Below are 22,324 nucleotides of genomic sequence, written 5' to 3' on the forward strand. Positions count from 1 at the left end.
ATCACTCATGTTCCATTTCATTCTGGATTTATTGTGCTGCTACAGTTATTTACTAACTTTTACAAAAAAGTGCTCTAAAATACCTCCAAGTTAACGTTCAATGTAATGACCTCATTGTAAACACTGGATGCTTTACAAATAATTTACAGTGTAAAAGAGTCTGTGTGTGGAGACAACACGAGACTGTGGTTTATCCTGGTCTCCTGGATTTCAGATGTTTTTACATGTTATTTACTGACAGAATGAATCCACTTCTACTCAGTGAAGGCAGAAATACGTCTGTGTCTACAAAAAGGCAATCAAAGACTTCTGTTACAAAATAATAGAAATGGTAAAAAGGAGAGTGGATTTGCTATTTGAAGACATTTTGCTCGCGGTAATGCGGCTGTGAAGGTCCGACATTATGTGCTGTTCAGATTTAGAATCAAACCCGAGTGATCAGAAACACACAACCTGTCGTGGAGGCTGCAGCTTTGGCTTTGTTAAAACCCAAATGTTTTAAAGACATACGGCAGCTGCTGCAGTGAGATTCTCAGGCTGGTAAGTAAGTAAATCTAACTTACTGAAACAAAATGTTACAATACAGAAATCTTTTCTCTATAATCAGGAGAAACAAAAAGGAATGATGTCACATAGCAGTATAAACAGTTATAAACTTGGCATTAATAAATTAATTCTGCATATCATTTTTAAAAAACATTTTCAGCATTTTGCATTTATAATGAAAAGTTGTCAACGACTCAAAGAAGCCAGAATGCACACAAATGTGTTTTTAGTGTGTTGCTGATACATGCTGCTGTCCCACAATGCAATGCAAAAAGGAAAATGGAGGAACTACTCGCAGATGCTGAATAATTAAATTGATTGTGAACCATTCTGAAAAAAATATATATATATTTTAATAATGTCTAAATCTTTAATGATTTAATCTGTGTCTCAGTGAGTGAAGGACGTCTGATGGAGCGCGAATCGTTTATGGAACATAGATTTCTTGTAAACTAACTCAGAAACAGTAAACTATGATGAGGAGTTAACAGTCTAACAGTTTTACAGTCAGCTGGCATTCAAAAACAACTGCTCCACTCATAAACTTGTCATCTAAACTGCTGAAACCAGAGACACAGATGTGTTGCAGTGAAGCACGAAATACATCAGACAGATAATAGAAAATGAACATTATCTATCAGCAGATCCTGAAATTACTGCGGATGAATTGAACCGATAATACAAAAACAAACTGCTTTAGTTGATTTAACAAGTGCAGTATTTACACACAGTATGTGGCCGTATGCACCTGTTACGTTGGTTTGCCAGCTGCCAATGAACACAGAAGAAGAAGAAGAAGAAGAAGAAGAAGAAGAAGAAGAAGAAGAAGAATGCTGTTGCCTAGAGCCATGTAAGCCACTCTGGAGTTGTTCTTCATGTTCAGAAGAAGAAAATACAACAACAACTACAATTCGTGTTTGGAGAGTTTAACTCAATAAATCTTTTTAGAGCTATGAATAATAAATCATCCATCTTTGCTCGCTACATCTTAGTCTTCATAACTACAGCTTATGGACTTATTATTAAAATACAAAAATGTGTCATTATCATCATTTTCTGCATGAGAAGCAGGAAATTAAACGTTTTCGGTATTGGATGAAAAATCCATATTGTGCGTTTCTATCATGTTGTTAAAACTAACCAGGATAACCACCTGGTGAGGTGTCACTCTACAACACAGGACACAAAATGTTAAGTAGCTGCTCGGGAACAAATCATCAACGATTAAGGGATTAACTGGTAACAAAGCATTAGTTAATGAGTAACTTCTAACTTGGGCTGCACAGAAACAATAACTAATGTTTAAGTAATTACCACTAAATGAGTTGTGACTCGTTTTGTTCCGTTCACTGGGAGCCACTCGTGAAATCGTGTGATCAATTTACAGATATTCATGAACTAATCAGTACCTAATGATTCATTAACGAAGGATCATTATCTACTATATAGGCCTCAGAACTGCTTGTTAACAGTCAATCAATGATTAAGTCGTTGATGATTCGTTCCTCGCTCATTTCTTAATTAATTAACTATTAACTAATCATTAACTAATCATTAGTTACTCTGTGAAGCTGGATTAGAAGTTTCTCAGTAACTAATGATTAACTAGCTTCCTCGTTCGTTAACCCAGAATATTGTCAAGTGTTATATTATGGATTTCATTGGGAGTTGAATGCTAACTGGCTAACAGTTGTCTGACAACAATAACAGGAGGACGTATCAGCGGCAACACCTGCAGAGTGTCATGTGTCATTTTATCTCCGAAGAGTCAGAAGTAATTAAAAGCTTGCTTTATATCGTTTGCAGAGCCAAACGGATTAATTAGCTGTCAAGAAAAAGCGCCTGGACAGTATTTGTATCAGCAGAGGATCCTGCGACTGCTGCTAGCTTTGGCTGCAGCAATTTAGCCCAGTTAGCAGTGCAACTAGTGGACTGTGAGCTCGGAGCTCTGAGGGTGATTTGGACCGGTACTGGATGGAGCTAGACAGCTAGCATGCTAACTTCAGTGGATGACTCATAAATCAAGCTCATAATGTTAGATCAGCAATCTTCTTCACAGTCTGTTGATAATTGTTGATGTTTTAGACTAAAATCCGTACGTATCACTCCTTTGTGAGGAAAGTCTCAGACAGCAGCACTTTAAAATCTCACTCTGCTGCAGGAAGTGTGAGTATCTGAGAACAGTCACAGTGTGAGACAGTGATGTGAGAGCAGCAGCAGGTAAAAATGACTACTGTGTTAACAATGGATTAATAAACTGGCGCCTGGCCTCGGTCTCGGGGATCTGGCAGTGCTTTGTGCAAAATGAGTCCGGCGCCAATCTGGTTTTACATCTGAGAGGGGAAAGAATTCATGAACCGAACGGCAGGATCACAGACGATGGAAGACCAAAGTGCTTCTGGAACAATCAAATGCAATACACAAAAAGAAAGGCACACACCAAATATATTAAAATCTAATATAGTGAATCAGTTAATAAACATTTGAATATACATCTCCCCAGTAAAAGGCCTTTTCACACCAAGTCTGACGTTCCCACCTTCATATTGTTGATGTGATGGTGCATTTTTATTCAGAGCCGTTTTAATTTCTATGTTGTTCATGTTGTTTTACTGTCCTCTATATTCTCTGTAGATAACCTCTATATTCTGCTGTTCACATTGTAAAATAAATGCTTCGTCCGATCAGCTGGGAGACAAACAGACGCAGGTGTTTCAGGTGTTTCAGGTGTTTTAAACATCAGCACGTTCTAGATTTGAAGACGCCTCCGGATCGTCCAGATGTGCTAATCGCTCTCTTTAATCTCTCACTGAGAGTAACTTTCACTGGTGTTTCTGAAAAAGTGAAACGTGTTCTGTTTGCTGTCTGTACGCTGAGATAAGTTAGTTTCTGCTACATCTGTTGATGTTAGACTTCAAATCCAAAGCGAACGAAAATTCAGTTGTAAGCAAAACAAAACCCAAAACCTTCTGGTGACCTTTAACTCTCGAATATCTGAGGCAGGAAACTGGATTCATAAAAGGCCACGAACACAAAATTATAAGAATAACCAAAGACATTAGCATAATCCTGTTAAAAACACTGATAGACTATAAAGGAACAACATCGTGATCGACGGACGAGTGAGCAGATGAGTCTTTGTGTTCGCTGTGAGGACGTTTAATGTCCCCGACATCCTCTGTAGTCTCATGCAGACACTTTCACAGCTACACAAAAGCTTCAGAATTCACTGCATAACCCTAATGAATAAAACTGTTGGGGTGAACTTGTCCTTTAAGCTCTTCTTTCACTTCAAGCAGAGGGATAGAAGTGTGTGTCCGCTGAGTCAATTTCAGATTTTAGGAGTGATTCCTGCCGTATTCTTAGATAACATGTTATCATGTTGATATTTGCTAATTAAGACAAATCTCACTTCTTTTACATGTGACTGGTCTTAAACTAAAATACTGGACAAATAGAAACTTTAGTCCGATGATGGCGAGGTTTTACAATTCATCCTCTGGGGACCATCCACAGTGTTAGGATGTAAACATGAACATCACTGTCTTGACACACAATTAATGACAATAAATGTTGCGCAAGTTTTTGTTCAGGGCCGAAGGCTTCGGTAAATTTCAATGTTACAACTTTCTAGGGTGATTTTTAAACAAGATCTGAAATTCTGGTTTCATGTCGGCTCTCCTCAGAGACGGTGGGTGAACATTATGAATCTTTACTGCCTAAACAATCGTCTTAAAAGCTGCCTCGACCTCTTTATGCAGCAGGACCGGATGCAGGTTTGAAAAAATATATGAATACAAGAAGGGAAACGGGGTGATGTGTCACTCAAACAGCAGATCTTCACTGAATTAATCTGCACCAGCTTTTTTCTTGCTGTTTTCAGAACACTGACGAGAGACTTGATGGAGACTTGTTGTGAAAAGGCCTGAAGGCACGATTAAAACACCAGCAACATTCAGAAGAAATAACCGTCAGTCGGTCTGAGTTCTGTCATGTTACAGAAAAAAACAACAAAAGGGTCCAAAATAGGAATAAAAGTCCGTTTTCACAGTGAGACACTGTCGGCATTAGGTTGTTGTGCTAGAAGACTTAGTAGAAAAGAGAAGGAAATAAAAAGTGCACGAAGCTCGCGCAGAAGAACGGACGCTTCCACTCGGCTGCAGGGAAACCAGAGTCTCAGAGGGTCAAAGGTCAGACAGGAAGCTCCCGTGTCAGGAAGAAGTGTCTGGATTTACACAGTGACGGAGTAAAAACAAGAGGCAAAAACAAAGAGCTGCATAGATTCAGAAAAAAAAGTTTTTAAGAATTGGCAGACAAACTGCTCCTGCCTGAAGACCGGTCGGTCCATTCTGACGGACTGGCGATCTCGATGGGGTCAAACTGAGGAAAGACCACGAAACACAACCTCTGGCCCACGTAGGTCGCCCTCTCTGCAGGAGAACACACGTCACCGGTTAAATATCAGCTTCAGCAGACAGACCTGAAACCACAGCTCCCTCTGCAAACTCACCAATGAAGTTGTAGATACACTTTGGTTTTTCTTTCCAATGGACGCCCAGGAAGTAGACGGGTACGCCAGTGAGCATGATGACGAGACCGACGCCACAAACCACCGGCTCCGAGTAAAGACTGAAACCCAGCAGCAGCGCCCAGAACATCAGGTAGCACACAGGGACCAACAGGTTCACCTGGACAACACACGCAGTGCACAGTTTACAGTGACGACAGAAACTCAGTGATCACTTTGAACCGCTGATCCAAGATGTCGACCTGCATTTCATAAATGCCAGTAAATTATTTTAAGTACAGTTTCTGAGTAAATGTACTGAGTTGTGTTGGTACCTTGATGGGTCGGTACAGGTTGGGCTTCTTCCAGCGGTGGTACAGCAGGCCGGCGATGGTGACGCCGTACGACAGGTAGTTGATGAAGGAGACGTAGTTGATCAGGTTGTGAGTTTCTCCGATGCAGAGGATCACGATGGTGGCAGCGCACTGAAACACAGATCCATGATGGAAGTTGAAAGAATTCACTTTCAGAAAACTTTATTTTCACCAGCCGCCTCCCTCATTCACACTCAGTCCAGCTGACGCGGAGCATTCGGATCACATGCCGACCACTGAGCCTCTCCCTCATCCCGGGGGAAGAGGCAGCAGTCTGAGGGTGTCAGATCTGGTGAATGCGGGAGTTGGACATAGCCTTTGACGTAGCACACAAACAGATCAGAGATCAGTGTAGCGTCAGTGTGAGGTTGTACATACGCAGACCAGCAGTGCGGGGATGGGCGTGCAGTTCTTGTAGTGGATCATGGCCAGCAGGCTGGGCAGGTGACCCTCTCTGGCTCCAGAGAAACACAACCTGCAGGCAGAATCGTCAGACAGCTCGTCAGCAGACGTGCCAGAGCAGCAGAAGAGCCGGCAGGGCGGCGAGTCTCACCTGGACGAGGTGAACAGGTAGCCGTTGATCCCACCGAAGGTGGACAGAGCCACGGAGATCGGCATGATGACGGAGAACATCCCCAGCAACTTCTCTCCAAACGTCTGAAGAGCAGAACGACAGACGGACTCAGTGACGAGTCCGATTATCGATCAGAACTGTGACTTACTGTCTGATTCTCTGTCACAAAACGTGGATGAGTTAGAGTCTTATAAAATGCAAATCTCCTTCAAAAACACTCACAGCACATCGAAGGCAAACATGGCAAAGTGTGTTTAAACACAGATCATCATTTTCATTTCTGCCACTCCGGGTCTCTGAGCAGGTGACAGAGTCGGTGCAGAGCCGACATGAAACACCTGAGTCACCTCAGACTCACAACGCTTGAATGCTTTAATGTTAAATGTTTACAGGTTTACAGGTTTATCTTATGAAAGCATCTAAATCCAGATTCTATAATTAGATAGTTTTGACTTGTGAGGGTTTTCAGATCAGCTGGAGTTGGTTTTCTGTCTCTCCTGCACGTGTATTTTACTTTTACTGCCTTTTTTCTGTCTGACCTGAACAAATAAATCCAAATAAATCAAGTTTGTTCATATATTGCATGTGGACAGAAAATCATCCAGGTGATTCAACTTTACAACAATATTTTCTGAGGCTGATAACTTCATATATCTGAATGTTACGACTGGACGACAAAATGAAATATCTCAATACTTCTGACCCAATACTTGCATATTGATATATTGATCAGTACCAAAGTCTTTAAAGACAATGATAATGACATAATATCAAAGCTTTTCAGGCTTATTTACTGTAGAGCTCGTCTTGCTCTCACTCGCATGTCACACATTTCACCACTAGGTGGCTCACTGAAGGACAGACGGTCCATCACCTCTGACCTTTGACCTCCTGACTGGATCTAACTATCTGAACCGTGACGCCGCGACTGATCGTCTCGGAGCCTCGTTACTCACTACGGCCACGGCATTGGACGACAGCAGCTCCTCAGGCGACATGGAGGAGAAGTAGGCGATGTTGGTGAGCGTGTACACAAAGGTCACCAATGGTATGGAGATGTAGATGGCACGAGGTAGATTCCTGACCACACACACACACACACACACACACACACACACATACACACCATGCACAGGTGATACGGTCAAAACCAAAACATAGATTGAAACATGCATGAAGCTGATCAAAGGTATGAGAAATTATAAAAAGCTGTTTTTACACTGAGCTGTTTCTGTTTAAGAAACAAAAACTGTCTCGTTCATGATCATAAAACTGTAAATCAGCACACAGTCTAACATCAGTGTTTTTAACGTCCATGAGTTTGAACGATATGTTTTACTGGAAATATGATTCTCTGCTGACAAACAAAGCTCAGAGAACTTTCTGGTTATTAGATATTTCACTACGTAAGAACGATTCAGACATTAAAGGAAGAATCTGACATCGTCTCGCTGGTTTAATCTGCACAGAGAAACGCAGATTTCTAAAAAAATAACTGCTCCAAGCCAAAAAATCGTCCGTCACATAACAGCTGGTAAAACAAGAAAATGTTATTCTGCACTGCAGATGAAACAAATAACATATCAGGTTAATTAAAGCTCTTCAGAGGTGCTGAGTCGGGGTTTTATCTACGTCAGAAAGAGCCTGAAAGTACCTGTTTCCCCCTGTTTCCAGTCTTTATGCTAAGCTAAGCTAACCAGCATCATATTTATTTATTTAAACAACAAACGGCCCTTGAAAAAACTCAAAATGTCTCCAGCAGTCTGGGAACAAAACAAAGAAACAAGCTGAGATGGAAGCTGAACATGTTGAGAAGCTGATGAGAAGCAGAAATATTCACCGTCTGGGTTCAACCACTTCCTCCGTGACGTAGTTGAGGAAGTTCCAGCCGCTGAAGGCGAAGGAGGCCTGCAAGAAGGCCAGAGCGATCTGACCCACAGACGGCGTCCTCTCCATGGAGAAGGCCACCTGAGGAGTCAACGCCTCGTAGTTCCCTGGAAGATAAATCACTCTTCTGAGTCTGTTTTTTCACTTCAGGGAGCAGAAGAGCTTTAGAGTGAGAATGTTACCGTTGCAGATCTGGACGAGGCCGACCACGATGATGAGGCCCAGAGCCATCAGCTTCCCCACCGTGAAGACGTCCTGGATCCTGGTGGCCATACGAACGCTGGAGCAGTTCACCCAGGTCAGCAGCACTGAGCAGGAAGCACAGCGTCAGGATCACAGTGTTTCTTAAAACGTGTGAGTAACATCTTGGAGACATTTTGACACTGTGGACTACGACGACCTCACCCGTCTGTCCAGCAGCCTGGAGGCGAGGAGACGATGACTGAATGTTCATTTTTGGGTGAGAAAATAACCGCGGTAGTTTTTCATGCTACACAACTTCTCGTTCCTGTTTTGCGTGAACTAAACGTCCCGGAGGAATAAATGTGCCAAACGTTGTCCTCGTGTTTTTCGTTGCAGCCTACATGTCCCATAATGCAACATCTTTTTACACCCTCCCTGCCAACGTCTTCACAACTTCCACACCTCTGGTTTGTAACTCAGCGCCGCCTGTTACACATTTGAACTGATATACGCCTGATGACATTACAACAGTATGACATCATCATGTTGTTCAGTCGGCCACAGAGGACCTGAACTGTTTCCTGAGGCTCAGTATTCCTCACACACTGACTCTGACATGTGCACTCGGTGGAGCGCTCCTGTAACGTTGAGTGTCAGGGTGCTTCCATCAGTGCTCTGGGGGCCCGGGGCCCGCCGTTCTCGCCGGCGGTGGGCGGCAGCGGCCGGTTGCCATGGGAGGCAGGAATGTGGGAAACGGGCGAGCGAGGGAGGGCACGATTGTTTCAGCTCGTCCATCATTGTCACCGGCTTTGCCCCGCTCTCTCTCATGGTGGCCTCGCTCTCGGGCACAAAGACGAGCTGTCAGACCCACAAAACAAACCACTTCCGTTGCGGCGAGCAAACAAAACGTGGCGAGAAGCCCCCCTCGCCGCCCCGAGGAGGCCCGGGCAGAGCTCACGTTTCAGCATCCAGCTCCAAAAAAAACAAGTGTGAATGACAGCGTCAGAGGTGAGGAACCACTCGCTGTTTCACCTCGCCGCCGGGATCTCAGGCCAGACATTTCTTACTCATCGATAACACAAAGAGTCAGCGAGGATTAAAGCTCGTCAGTGCAGCTGCTCTCAGGCAACACACCGAGCAATTAGCCCGGCTGACGGCTTCACACTGACTGAAGCTGCACACACAGATCCTGCAGGAACTCCGTCCTGCACCGGCATCTTCTCCTGCTGACACTTCTGCCTTAATCAATTTTTGATGGGAACATTTAAATTTTTGAGGAGTGAAGAAGCTCCCTCAAACCCTGCAGGATGCTGCGAAACATCTGCAGAAATCCTCCTCTAAATGTCAGCGTGTCTTTGAGACATCTGTTAAAATTCTACAGCAAAATATATAAAGGGGAAAATATATTTTAAACAAAGGGCTTTTCACGGACCCCCTACGTCCACAGTTTACTGAGGTTAATACTCAGACTGCACAGGAAGCTCCACATGCTTGGTGGTTCAGACTGACACGCAGCAGCTCAACATTACAGATGGTGGAGAATCTTCTACCAGCCTCTCCAAAACCAAAACCCAGAGACGGTGTCAGAGCGTCAGGTGTGAGGAGGACAAACTAGGATCAGAGTATTTATAACATATCAGATACTGGATGTGAGAAAATAATCTCGTCTCGAGAACTCAAAGCAGCAAAAAAAAGTTTTCTTTATTCTTTTTCTTGGACTCATTTTTCTGCAGATTTCTTTTTGTTTTCCTCCCGTCACCGTGTTTCTCTCCTCCTCATCCTCTCAGCCTGCATCTCTCCCTCCTCAACACGCTGTGCATTATTTACTACCGTCATTAAAGAGGTTTTAAAAAGCCTTCAGCCAGAAGTTACATAAGAGACATTTTACATGTGAATGTTTCCCCCTCTGATGCACGTGCTGAAGTAAAGGAGCTGCAGTTTACTGATGAGCTGGAATATAATCAGCATTACAGGGGGAATGATTCATTTCAGCAGCACAGAAGAAGAAATCAGCATCCAGCAGCCGAGCGACCACAAGACGACATGTCATCCTTCATGAATGATGCAACAGAATCAAGACTAGAACGAGGAGGAGCTGTTACGTCCTTTCACACGATGTTCAAACAAACACGTCGACATCGACGGCAGACTCACGGAGGCAGGTGGCGGACAGCATCCGCGTCGCCATGTACGGAGGAACGCAGTTTGGGAAGACGGGCTGCAGGACGTAGCTGGAGAACGTGAGCGCGATGACGGCCAGCGTGGTCGGGTACATGATGAGGACGGCGCTCCACAACAGCAGGAACCTGAACCAGACAGACGGATCAGTAAACCATGAATCTGCTTCATTCTGAAAGATTTACACATTAATACTTTTACAATACAGCTGAGGAGGAAGTCTTCTGTCATCCTGGTTCCCTCCACGAAAACTGGATTTTGGATTATTATAGAAAAGAATCTCAGAGTCAAACACAACTTCATGACTCGTGTTGTTCATCCAGATAATCTCCACAGATGAACATAAATTATCTGTGTAGCAGTAAGAAGCTAATGTTAGGCTACAAACAGACGACTGTCCAGGTTTTCTATAAACTGATCAGTGTGAGTGAGAATAGTTTGTGATTTCAGTCTGTGGTAACAACACACCTTATATCACACATTTAACTGAAATCACATTCAACAAGCTCGCAGACTTCAGATGAGGGAACAGGAAGTGCTAACATGCTAACATGCTAACTGATTTCTGGGCTTCTTGACTCCAGACTCCATCTCTGTATTTCACTGTTGGACTTGATTCTGCCGTCTCTTCACTCACCCCATCAGACCACCGAATATCTCCGTCACGTAGGAGTAGTCTCCTCCAGATTTGGGGATGGTGACGCCCAGTTCAGCGTAGCAGAGCGAGCCCAAGGCAGCGATGCAGCCTCCCAGAACCCAAACCACCAGCGCCAGACCCACTGAGCCCGAGTGCTCCAGGACCCCCTTTGGAGAGATGAAGATCCCAGAGCCGATGATGTTTCCTGAGGAGAGAAAGGACGAAGGTCAGAGACTCTGTGGAGATACAGATCAACAAGACACCTTCAGGTTCTAATGAGCGAACTGCTCCTTTAAAGCTTCATGATGGTTTACAGTCACTTACAGAAAATACATTTAAGTGCTGCTGCTGGTTCTTCTCAGTAGGAACCTGAGTTCTTTAGGAAGCAGCCGGGCCGACAGAACCTCGAGTCAGAACCAAACGGAGCTGAAGGAAACTGATGGCCTCAAACACACCACAGCCCCAACTTATGATTGATGATCTAAGATGTTCTGATTGTTCTTGATATTACTACAGCTGTTTCCTTAACTTCCAACCTCACCGTAATATTTCTGTTTTAATCTAGTTTTTATTTTCCATTATTTCATTCAATCAGAATTGATTTCACTGTTGATTTTATTGTTTTGTACTTTGCTTCTGTGTTTGAAATGTGATTTATCCGTGTGTCAACTTTCACTGTGAAAACTCAAATGTTCAATTTAGTTTTTACACTTCATCTTTCATCTTTCTTTGACTGTTATTCTGCTTGTTTTTGTCTTTTATTATTTTAACTATTTGTGTTATTTCATCTGTGTGCTTTAATCTCTGAACTGTTTTTGTTCCCTAAATATCTCATGTTTTATTTTTAGATCACTTGTAAATGTCTGAAAGATGCTTTACACACTTCTCAACATTAGTTAATGATATTAGGAAACATGTGCATGAAACACACAAAATAAAATTTCAGATATGTCGCAGAATGAACAGAATATCCCAGTATTCCTGAATAATCCTGAGCGGTGTAAGTAAAGTTTGACTGAGGCGAGGAACAACTGTCTCACTTCACTTCATCACATCGGGTGCTGTTCAGCTCAGTGGGCCGAGCAGCCGTCTCATGTACAGAGGCTGTGTCCTCGCTGCAGTGGACCCGGGCTCGACTCCCGGCCCGGGTCCACTGCTGGGTGTCGCTCCCCCACCTCACCTCACTGAGAGCAGCAGGTACAGCTGGTGTCTGGATGAAAACTGTGGAAAACATTTACTGATTTTATAAAACGTCATGATTACAGGAGAGCTTCCACAAGAGGAAACCCAGGTTAATTAGTGGTGGAGCCTGGGAGACGATGGAGGCATGTGTGACTTATGGTCTGTGTGTATTATTACTTTATTAAAAGGTGACACTGAGTTGACTGACAGTGGGTGTGGGTGGGTTGTTTGTTAACGATTTGCAGTGTAATGTATTACACAGAAACATCACTGACCCGCCGAGACTCTCAGCAGGAGTCACACAATCAGAAGTGAGTTTATACGGAGGACATTAAAACACAAAGAGCTCTATAACAGAGTGAGTTAGAGGAGGTAAAGGCCATCACTCAGGCCGGGACAATCCCCGCTGCCCAGAGCCTCAGTATGCAGCGTAGAGTACCAGCAGATCCGACGCATTCAGACTACAGCGCTACCAGTAGCACGGCAGAAGGCAGCCAAGTGGCACAGACAGCCCTTACATAACCCGACATAAATTATCCAGTCCGGGCTGCAGAGGTGGGAAGTGACCGACTCACCTTCTGCATCCGATCAATTCCCGCAGCTTCCTAAAAAGTGACAGGCAGGAAAACCCGGCGTGCGAACAGCTCGCTGCAGCTGAATCTGCAGCTCAGTGTGCAGAGCAGCCAGCTTGTTCCCTCAGTGCTCTCTCTGAATGGAAAGGTGCTTCAGCATTCTGCACACAGGACCTTTCTCTTGTTCTGGAGAGGGATTTTTCTTTTTGTTTTTTTTTTTTTACAGAAATGTCCGCCTTGACCAAGCAACAGCAGCTCGGGCTGCAGGAAGCTGTGGGCCTGTTAGTCAGACCTGCACCGACAGAAACCACAGAGGACGCCGGTGCAGCGCGACCATCCGCCCTGCTGACACACCGAGGTCAGAGATACAAGTCTGCACATCCTGTGAAGCTTCTGCACAATGCACCCATTCACACACCGACACATTATTTTCTCTCTGTTGTGATATTCTCTGCTGTGAGGAGCAGGTCGGACCATCAGGAGCGCTGTGAGGTTCAGAGTCCAACCCAGCAACACATGTGGACCCAGAGATCCGTCCAGCGGCAAAGCTACGACTGTTCTGGTTCTGATACTGGTGTCAGAAACACTCTGCAAACTCTCTAAAGTCTATACGCCAACCTGATACCACAGAATAACGAGAACCAAGGAACACGGAACATGAAAAAGAAGGACGGGTCATCGCGTTGTTGAATCTTGCTCTGGGCTGTTTGTGGTTTCAGCTGTATTGAAGTCTACGGGAGAAACAAAACACTAAAAACCCAACAGATCTACATCCTGTGACTCCTGATGAAGAAACGCCTCCGGAAAATTAAACGTCATGCTCAAACAATAAAACCTGTTCCAGGTCCTCTGTGGACTGTGAGGATCACATCTGCACAATTTAACCCTGAAATCTGCAGATGGAGTCTGGCTTGTTGTCATGGAAACACAATTTAAATTGGTTTGTTTTATTTGCACTTTAAAGACGTCTTGGATTAAAGGAGCACTCTGTAGTTTTCAGGGGGGAAAACAAAGACAAAGAAACTCTCTTTGTTTCCATGACTGAACAAACAACAGGAGGAACAACAGAGTTTATACTGTTTTACTCTGTTTATATGTGGCGGACCCTGCCACCACTACAACTACATAATGCTCCTTTAAAGTCAAGCGCAAAAGCTTCGTTTGTGACCTCGGATGACAATTAATAACCTCAATGATTAGCAAACCTCACCTGTGGATGAAGAACCTGGTGATCAGATTCATTTTGCAAAATATAGATTCCAAGGTGAAAAATTAAGGTTTATTATATCTATTTTTTGCTTTTATTTTGATAGGACAGGTTGGAGAGTCAGACAGGAAAGGGTGAGAGAGAGATGAGCTGTCAGGATGTCTTTTAGTTTGTGGTAACTTGACTTTTTTTCATGACATTTTAATAAAGAGCCGACATCATCGCCTGACATCACAGATATACAGGTATCTGTGTGTTTCTGATGTAACAATTTAATGTTTGTTGAATGTTTTTAAGTGTTTGACACCCTCAATTAATCAAAGTGTGTATCAGTGTCAACATCAGCCCCAAACTCCAGGTCTCAGTCAGACTCTGGTCAACATGATGTAAATGTTAAAGGTGATACGAGAACATCACCTGTCAGCCACACTGACTCTGATTGGCTGTTCAGTCAGACCAATCAGAGCAGCTGAAGGGAAACAGAAGACGCCTGTCTCAGCAGTCTCTGCTGATTTACTGAGTAAATATTTACTTATTTACTTTTTAATCAGACATATTCTCAGTTAATCGCAGCTGTTTTATCGTTAGCGATTGGCTGGTATTATCAGCAATATGAGAACATCACAAATATATCATAATATTATATTACAGTATTATAGTGGGAGTATTATAATTATTAAAAAACAACCACATTTGCAGGATGTAACTCTGCCTCTGACTCCCTGATCTCAGTATCGACATCAGACCCACAAACTGCATGTCGGTCGAGTTTTGGTTTTATCGAGACAACAGTTTATAAATCCAATCTGAAGTCTTCAGGTTCCTGTTTGAATGATCACTGCAGACTAACGCCACCTGGTGGTACGGAGAGGTACTTCCTCTCGTGCAGGTGCAGAAGGTTTGACCTGATTGGCTGTCAGCTCTGGCCTTCGCGGTGCATTCAAGTGCAGCTTTTTGGCCTCAGGTGACCCAACAGCCTGCCTTGTCAGAGTCTTGATCCAAATCGATCTCTGGGTCAAAGATTCTCCACAGAGAACGTCAGAACGTAGAACTTTAGATATTTTGATTTAATTTTGAATTTTCCAAACAAAAGAGTTATGTTAAAGGTGCAATACGTAAGATCTAGTTGGTGACAAACAACAGTGATCTAAAATCACCAACAGAAAATGAAAGAATTAAAATTTGGAGATTATGAGAGATCTACTGAAGTTAGCATGCTAACCAGTTAGCCCAGTTAGTAACTTCCACAGTGTTCTGACAGCTAACTGCATAGCTAACGGAGCTACATCTAGCAGCAGTTAGCGGGAACACTACCACTATGCTGCCCTCCATTTGTTCTAGTATCTTATATGTTGTTCGTATTGCACCTTTAAAAAACACAAAATGTGACTTCCTGGAGGAAGACGGTGGATTGTTGGGATACTGAGTTCTGGAGGGCAGCGCAGGTCGGCGCTGGTCCAAAGTGTCAGTATCAGGAGATCTGAGGATGAAAGTCAGACATCGACTCGCTCTGCTCAGGAAGTTACAGTCTGTTGCTTTAAACGTTTCTACAGTCCGACTGTGGAAAACAGAAAGTGTAACGATGCATCGATTCAAAGACTCTGTAAGTTTTACTAAAGTTTAACTTTACATTATTAATTACAACATGTTGTTTTCCACTATATGTCTCGATCCACTGATGACATAATGTTTCCATCGAACAGTTCAGTAATAAAACTGTCAGATCACATTTGAGTTTTTATGAGTTGATATAAATCTGATCAAGTTAAACAGACGTATGATGTCGTCTCATATCGATCGCAGGACTGTAACGACATCGAGACTTTTTGATATCGTCAGTTATCGTATCGTGATGAAAATAACGATTTACAGCTGGACTGGAAAACTTTCTCGGCTCTGACGTTTCTCCATCAGACTGATGTTAATCAATCAGTGATCTGAGTGATCAGAGTGGTGCAGCCGGGCCTCTGCATGCAGCCCCTCACCTCCACCTCCACCTCCACCTGCTGGAAGATGCTCATATTTACTGAGTGTAGGTGGTGTTTAATGCCCCCTGCTGCTCTTTCTGCTCCAGCAGACAATGTTCTTCTGCTCCACCACCACCTGCCTCTGGACTTCATATATTTCAGCCACGTAAGCACTACAACTCAGTTTGCTGGGAGCCCACATGCAAACAAACATGGAGTCCCAGTTTCCTCCTGAAGCCTCCAAACTACAGATTCACTCTGATCAGTGAGTGAAGCGTCAGTGGACTTTATTCTAAGGTTCTGCAGCAGTCTGAGGTCCGGCCCGCCGACAGGAGCGGGTTTTAAAGCAGTGATGGAGAGAACAGAACTGATCCCAGAGCAGCTCTCTTGTTTTCCTGCCTCACCTATGATGATGGTGCACGCGCTCAGCAGCCCGATCTCCTTCTTCAGAGTCACCCTGTCCGGGATCTGCTGCTTCTTCTTCTTCGTGTCCTGCCGAGAGCAGATGCTGCTGCTGCCGTTCTGTCCATCCATGTCCGCCTGCCCGGGTCCGGTCCGGTCCGTCCAGTCCTCTGTGTCCTCCCAGTCCCAGTAGTCCCAGCAGTCCCAGTGCTCCTGTCCTCTCCTCGCTCCGTATTCATGCAGACTGAATGGGCTGCGCTTGCGCAACAACCTGCCGCTGTCCAGGGCAGAATGTTAAATACCCGGGACAGGCATGGTGCGTTCAGGGACCCCGGGACGAACCCGCCAGCTCCTGAAATCTGAGGCTGACTGACTCAAACGCATCACGATGAGTGGTGGAAGAAACACTTCAGTTCTTTAACTAATAAGCTTCCAAATAGCACAATAACTAAAGTGCGTTATTAATATAATTGTATTTGAATAACGTCAGAAGTACTTGAAGGGGCAGTGTGTAGTTTATTAATATTAATGAGGTAATAATACAAAGTCAACACAAAGCAAAGGAACCATCACACCACATGACTGTTTTACATCAAATTACTCAACAGTTCTTTTTAACCAGGCTTTTAATTGAAATTTAAATTCTTCTTAATTCCTTTATGCCGTGCTAATCAGAGCACTTTTATTTATTTATTTACTTGTTTATTCTTTTATTTATTTATTCATTTAAATCCTTTTTATTTTATTTTTATTTGATTTTATTTGATTTATCTATTTATTTATTTTTTCTTTTACTGTTTTAATCTCTCATATTTTACCCTTTAGTCCCTCGTGTTTTTAGCCTTTATACTTTTATGTTTTAGTCCCTCATGTTTTCAGCTTCTATGCTTTTTGCTTTATTCTACTGTTTTAGTCTGTCAGTTTTTAATCTCCAGTGTTTCCTCCTGGGGGCCTGCCAGGCTGGGGGTGGTCTCTGGTCTGGCTGCGGGGGGTGCTGTCCCATGGACGGCTCCGGCCCGGGTGACCAGAGGGCTCTGCACCTTGGTGAGGGGCCTCCTGTCTGCCCGGGTTGGGGTGGTCTCTGTGGTGGTGCTCCCTGCGGCCTTGGACCAGGATCTCTCCCGGTGTGGCTGGCTCCTGAACGGTAGCTTCCTCCATGCACCAGGTCTCGCTGTCCAGCCATGTCTCTTTAGTGACAGCTACTGTATGGGTGTGTATTAGTGTGTGTGTGTCCGTGCATATGTGTGAGTGTGTGTATGACTGTGTATGTCTCTGTCCATGTCCATGGGAGGGTTTGGGTTCTTTTAACTATCTTCTCCTTTTTTTTATTTTGCTGTTTCTATTTTTCTGCTGTTGTTTGTTTATTTCTGTGAGGCACTTTGAGGTACTGTTTTCTGTATGAAAAGCGCCATATAAATAAAGATTGATTGATTGATTGATATTGTGAACATTTATGTAACTTTCACAACATGTTGAAACTCTTCTAAATTAATGCTTTTCTGAAGTATTTGACTTTATTTCAATATGAATAAAGTACTTTTATTTGCAGTGTTTAGACATGTATGACTCACAGGACCTAAAGGTGCATTATGTAGTTTTACAGAATAAATACTAATGAGAGGACAAAGATCTTCATCTTTTTTCTGCCAAACCAAATTAAACACACAATCTGATCTCAAAGGAGAACACGATCAATGTCATATTTTCATAATCCTTCATTGATTTAATCCTTTCTCTTTACTTTTCCTCTCTCTTTCATTATTTGGCTTGTATTCCTTTCACAATGACTCATGTTGTCTTTCTCTCTCTTTCTCTTTCTCTTGTTTCCACTCACAGACTCGCCTTCCTCTGATTTCTGTTAGTCGTCTTCCTGAATTTCCTTCTTTCACTTGATTGTCAAAAGCACTTAGTAAACTCTGTTTTTAAAGAGACACTGTGTAGTTTTAGGGAGGAAATCCAAACTCTAATTTGTTAATGTATAAAATATCATTGAGGTATCATTGAATCTGCTGTACTCTCTGGTGAAGGTTGGAGAATTCTGGTTCTGGTCCACGAAGCCTCAGGCGGCCTCGTCCTCCTGGTGACCTCAGGGTCTGAAAACGCTGAATGAACGAACTGAGGATAACAAATAATAACTTATAACTATGGAGAGGAAGTATTGCAGCTTGTGGATAATGAGATAATAGTGGAGTACGCGCTTCAATATCATGCACACGTTTCTATTCTTCATTAACTGTTTCTTTCGGTGGATGTATACGTTCATCACAGACGAACCACAGTGACTGAACTCCAGCTAAGGAGGAGACAGCTAGCTTTACCTTAAGCTACTTTATAGACTTGTTTCCTGTAAAACTGAAGAAAAAGGACATTTTGCTCAGGATCTTTTATTGTAACAGTCGGAGTTATTGAATCCTCCTTTTGTTAAGAGAATAATAAACCTGTACCAAGAAGAAGAGCAGATGTACTTCCGCTCCACTATGCACAGCGATGCTGCCAGCGGAGTGAAGACCCCTTTTATTTTACTTTATATTGTGATATATTGGTGCAGGATCCTCGGCCTGTGTTTGTCAGAGCATGTATGGTGGAAATAAAAGTATATGTGGAAATGCCACATGTTGCCTGCCGTGTCATTGAGCTAATCGGAGCTACGGCCACTGAGAGCGGACCATAACCTTCCCCTTCACCGCTCACACTACAGTATGAATACCAAAACTGCACATGAGCTCGTCTTCTCTCTCGGTGTAGTCCAGGACCTGACTGTGTAACAAGCTGTCTTAGTGAGTCAGACGCTGAATTCAAGAACAACCTCAGAGATGTGAGTTATTGTCAGTGTTCTGTTTCCCTCCTGTGTTCTTGTCTTCCTGTGCTCACCTGTCTCAGGTCAGCCTCATTAGCTCTCACCTGTTCCCAGTGTTTTCCAGCTCGTCAGCTCCTTTCCTGCTCTCATGCTTTCTTCAATTCATCCCCCTCAGCTGTGTTTCTCTCCACCTGCACCTCGTCCACTTGTTTAGTTCAGTTTGTATTTAGGACCAGCTTATAGTTCAGTCTTAGTTGTGTTGTCTGTTTGGTTCCCTTGTCTCCTGTGTTCCCATCGTATTTACCTGCATTTGCTGCCTGCCTTCGTCTGAATACCCTGCTGGACCAGCACCGAAACACAACGTCTGCTGGTCTTGCTAGTGACCAGCAGACGTTGTGTTTCGGTGCTGGTTTTTCCAGCAGCGTATTCAGCTGCCTGCCTTTCATTTTGTGTTTTGGACACTGAACTGTCAGCTAACATTAAAGCTGTATTCAGGTCATATCTGATACAACCCATACACCATGAAAGTGACTAAAAGAGAGTGTTGCAGTTGTGCATAGCTATGATTGACCTCTTTCTTCTTGTCTGACTGTTTTCGCATCTGACAGACTCCATTACAGGAATAAATGTGAACAACATGAAGTCAAAAGACTCCTGTTAACACAGACTGTCCTTAAAGCCTCCAGTGTGTTATATCAGAATAGATCTTGTGCCAAAATATGTCAGTAATCAAGTCGAACTTGAAAGGCAACAAAACCTGCAGAAGAGAAAGAGGCGGAGCAACAGCTTTAAAACCATATTCAGCAAATGAAACTAAACATTCGTCGGACAAACAGCCATTGTGACTCATCTCTACGTTTCTCTTGAAGAAAAACTGAAATTGACTCAGTCGGGCCTTTCTCAGCAAAACAGCAGAATCTCTGACCAAATCTGGTGAGTACAGCTGATGATATTTACTGTATTTCAACAACCATTAATACAAAACTTCAACTCTGCTCCAACAGGAGGTTCTGTGTTTCTATTATCTGGCTTCAAATAAAACTTCTGCTTAACTACAAAATAACTAAATAATTTACAGTTTCATTAATCTAGCTTCATGTTTTTATGACTAAACAACACATCACTTTCACTTTTAATCCTCAGACAGTCAACATGTCTGCTGCCAGCTGTCTGCTGACTGAAGATCAGTTTCTGTGCTCCATCTGTCTGGATGTGTTCACTGATCCAGTCACCATACCATGTGGACACAACTTCTGTAAAACCTGCATCACTAAACACTGGGATATTAACGCACCGTACAAGTGTCCCAACTGTAATGACATTTTCTACACAAAACCGAAGCTGCAGGTCAACCGGTTCATCTCTGAGATGGCTTCTCAGTTCAGACAGTCAGCTCAACAGAAAGCCAGCAGCAGCAGCTCAGAGCAACAAGTTTCCAAACCAGGAGAAGTTCCCTGTGACGACTGCACTGGAACCAAACTGAAGGCCCTGAAGTCCTGCCTGGTGTGTCTGGCCTCCTACTGTGAGACTCACCTGGAGCCTCACCTGACAAAGTCAGGCCTGAAAAGACATCAGCTGATCGACCCTGTGGAGAACCTGGAAGGCAGGATGTGTACGAAGCACGATAAACTGCTGGAGCTGTTCTGTAAGACCGACCAGATGTGTGTCTGCATGCTCTGCAGTATTTCACACCACCAGGGACATTCTGTTGTTCCTCTGAAAGAAGAATGTGAAGGAAAGAAGGCCGAGCTGGGGAAGAGAGACGCTGAAACTCAGCAGATGATCCAGAAGAGACGACTGAAGATTGAGGAGATGAAGCGCTCAGTGCAGCTCAGTAAGAAAGATGCAGACAGAGAGATAGCAGCTGGTGTTCAGGTCTTCAGAGCTCTGAAGGAGTCTGTTGAGAGAAGCCAGGCCGAGCTCATGGACACCATCAAAGAGAAGCAGAGAGAGACAGAGAAACAGGCTGAAGGCTTCATCACAGAGCTGGAACAGGAAATCTCTGAGCTGGAGAAGAGAAGCTCTGAGATGAAGAAGCTCTCACAGTCTGAAGACCACCTCCACCTCCTCCAAAGCTTCCCCTCACTGAACTCTGCTCCACCCACCAAGGACTGGACAGGAGTCAGCATCCGTCCACCTTCATATGAGGGGACTGTGGTGAGAGCTGTGAATCAGCTGGAGGAGACGCTCAGTAAACAGATGAAGAAGCTGTTTGAGGCCGAGCTGAAGAGGGTCCAGCAGTATGCAGTGGATGTGACACTCGATCCTGATACAGCACATCCCAAACTCATCCTGTCTCGTGATGGGAAACAAGTTAAACATGGTGATGTAAAGAAAAAAATCCCAGAAAACCCAGGGAGATTTGATAAATGTGTTAATGTCTTAGCAAAGCAGAGTTTCTCTTCAGGAAGATTTTATTCTGAGGTTCAGGTTAAAGAGAAGACCAAATGGGATTTAGGAGTGGCCAGAGAATCGATCAACAGGAAGGGAGAAATCACAGCATCTCCTCAGAATGGTCAATGGACGATATGTTTGAGGAATAAAAATGAGTACAAAGCTTGTGCTGACCCTTCAGTCTGTCTCTCTCTGAAGCATCAGCCTGAGAAGGTGGGGGTGTTTGTGGATTATGAGGAGGGTCTGGTCTCCTTTTATGACGTTGATGCTGCAGCTCTTATCTACTCCTTTACTGGCTGCTGCTTCACTCAGAAACTCTACCTATTCTTTAGTCCATGTGTTAATGATGGTGGTAAAAACTCTGCTCCTCTGATCATCTCTCCTGTCAGTCACACTGAGTAGAACAAACATTTGATTTTCACAAGAAACACTCACATCTTTTAACATAGTAAATGGATTTTGTGTTTTTTATCCTTTTTATTTTTAGATATATGAAATATTTACATGTTGAGTTTAAACTTTTTATTGTCTGAACATTGTAAACATAAGAAGAGATGCATCCTGACAATCATGTTATAAATGAGACAAAACAAATAATTTCTTTTTGTCTTTCTTCATGAATAAAATAGAAAAAGTAAAAAGAACATTTTCTTGTGTCTGATTCATTCTTTTTGTTATTGTCAGTTTGTTATTGATCAACAGCTGATGTTTCTAATGACGACCAAATCATGTGATTAAAAACACCATCAGCTGTTCTCAGACTGACTTGAGCTGACGAGCTCCAATCCTCCATCACACCTGAGACAGCTGGTAGTGTGAGATGATGTCTGTTATTGAAGGTTTGAACAGCTGATATGAACTAAACCAGAGATCTGAGGACGCCCTCTAGTGGAGATCATGCCACATTGCTTTAAGTT

The 22,324-nt window shown here is 43.4% G+C and overlaps 2 protein-coding genes and 1 long non-coding RNA gene across 3 annotated transcripts; 2 read left to right on the forward strand and 1 right to left on the reverse strand.

Annotated features, from left to right (window-relative positions):
• Window positions 1-14: 14 nt before the first annotated feature.
• slc7a10b (solute carrier family 7 member 10b) lies at window positions 15-16,590 on the reverse strand. The gene is made up of 11 exons (XM_037108497.1): window positions 16,219-16,590; window positions 10,887-11,091; window positions 10,226-10,377; window positions 8,071-8,196; window positions 7,842-7,995; window positions 6,958-7,081; window positions 5,981-6,084; window positions 5,806-5,902; window positions 5,389-5,538; window positions 5,057-5,234; window positions 15-4,976 (listed from the first exon to the last, which is right to left on the reverse strand). The coding sequence occupies exons 1-11, from the start codon at window positions 16,346-16,348 to the stop codon at window positions 4,846-4,848; spliced, it is 1,551 nt and encodes a 516-aa protein (XP_036964392.1). The 5' UTR covers window positions 16,349-16,590; the 3' UTR covers window positions 15-4,845.
• LOC119025135 lies at window positions 10,282-11,914 on the forward strand. Its single transcript, XR_005076702.1, has 2 exons — window positions 10,282-10,398; window positions 10,895-11,914. It is a non-coding gene; the product is annotated as an uncharacterized LOC119025135 (long non-coding RNA).
• Window positions 16,591-20,150: 3,560 nt separating the features above from the next.
• LOC119025122 (nuclear factor 7, ovary-like) lies at window positions 20,151-21,957 on the forward strand. Its single transcript, XM_037108495.1, has one exon. The coding sequence runs from the start codon at window positions 20,166-20,168 to the stop codon at window positions 21,807-21,809; it is 1,644 nt and encodes a 547-aa protein (XP_036964390.1). The 5' UTR covers window positions 20,151-20,165; the 3' UTR covers window positions 21,810-21,957.
• The last annotated feature ends 367 nt before the right edge of the window (window positions 21,958-22,324 follow it).

Source organism: Acanthopagrus latus, chromosome 8 (assembly GCF_904848185.1).
Source record: "Acanthopagrus latus isolate v.2019 chromosome 8, fAcaLat1.1, whole genome shotgun sequence".
Classification (NCBI taxonomy): Eukaryota; Metazoa; Chordata; class Actinopteri; order Spariformes; family Sparidae; genus Acanthopagrus; species Acanthopagrus latus.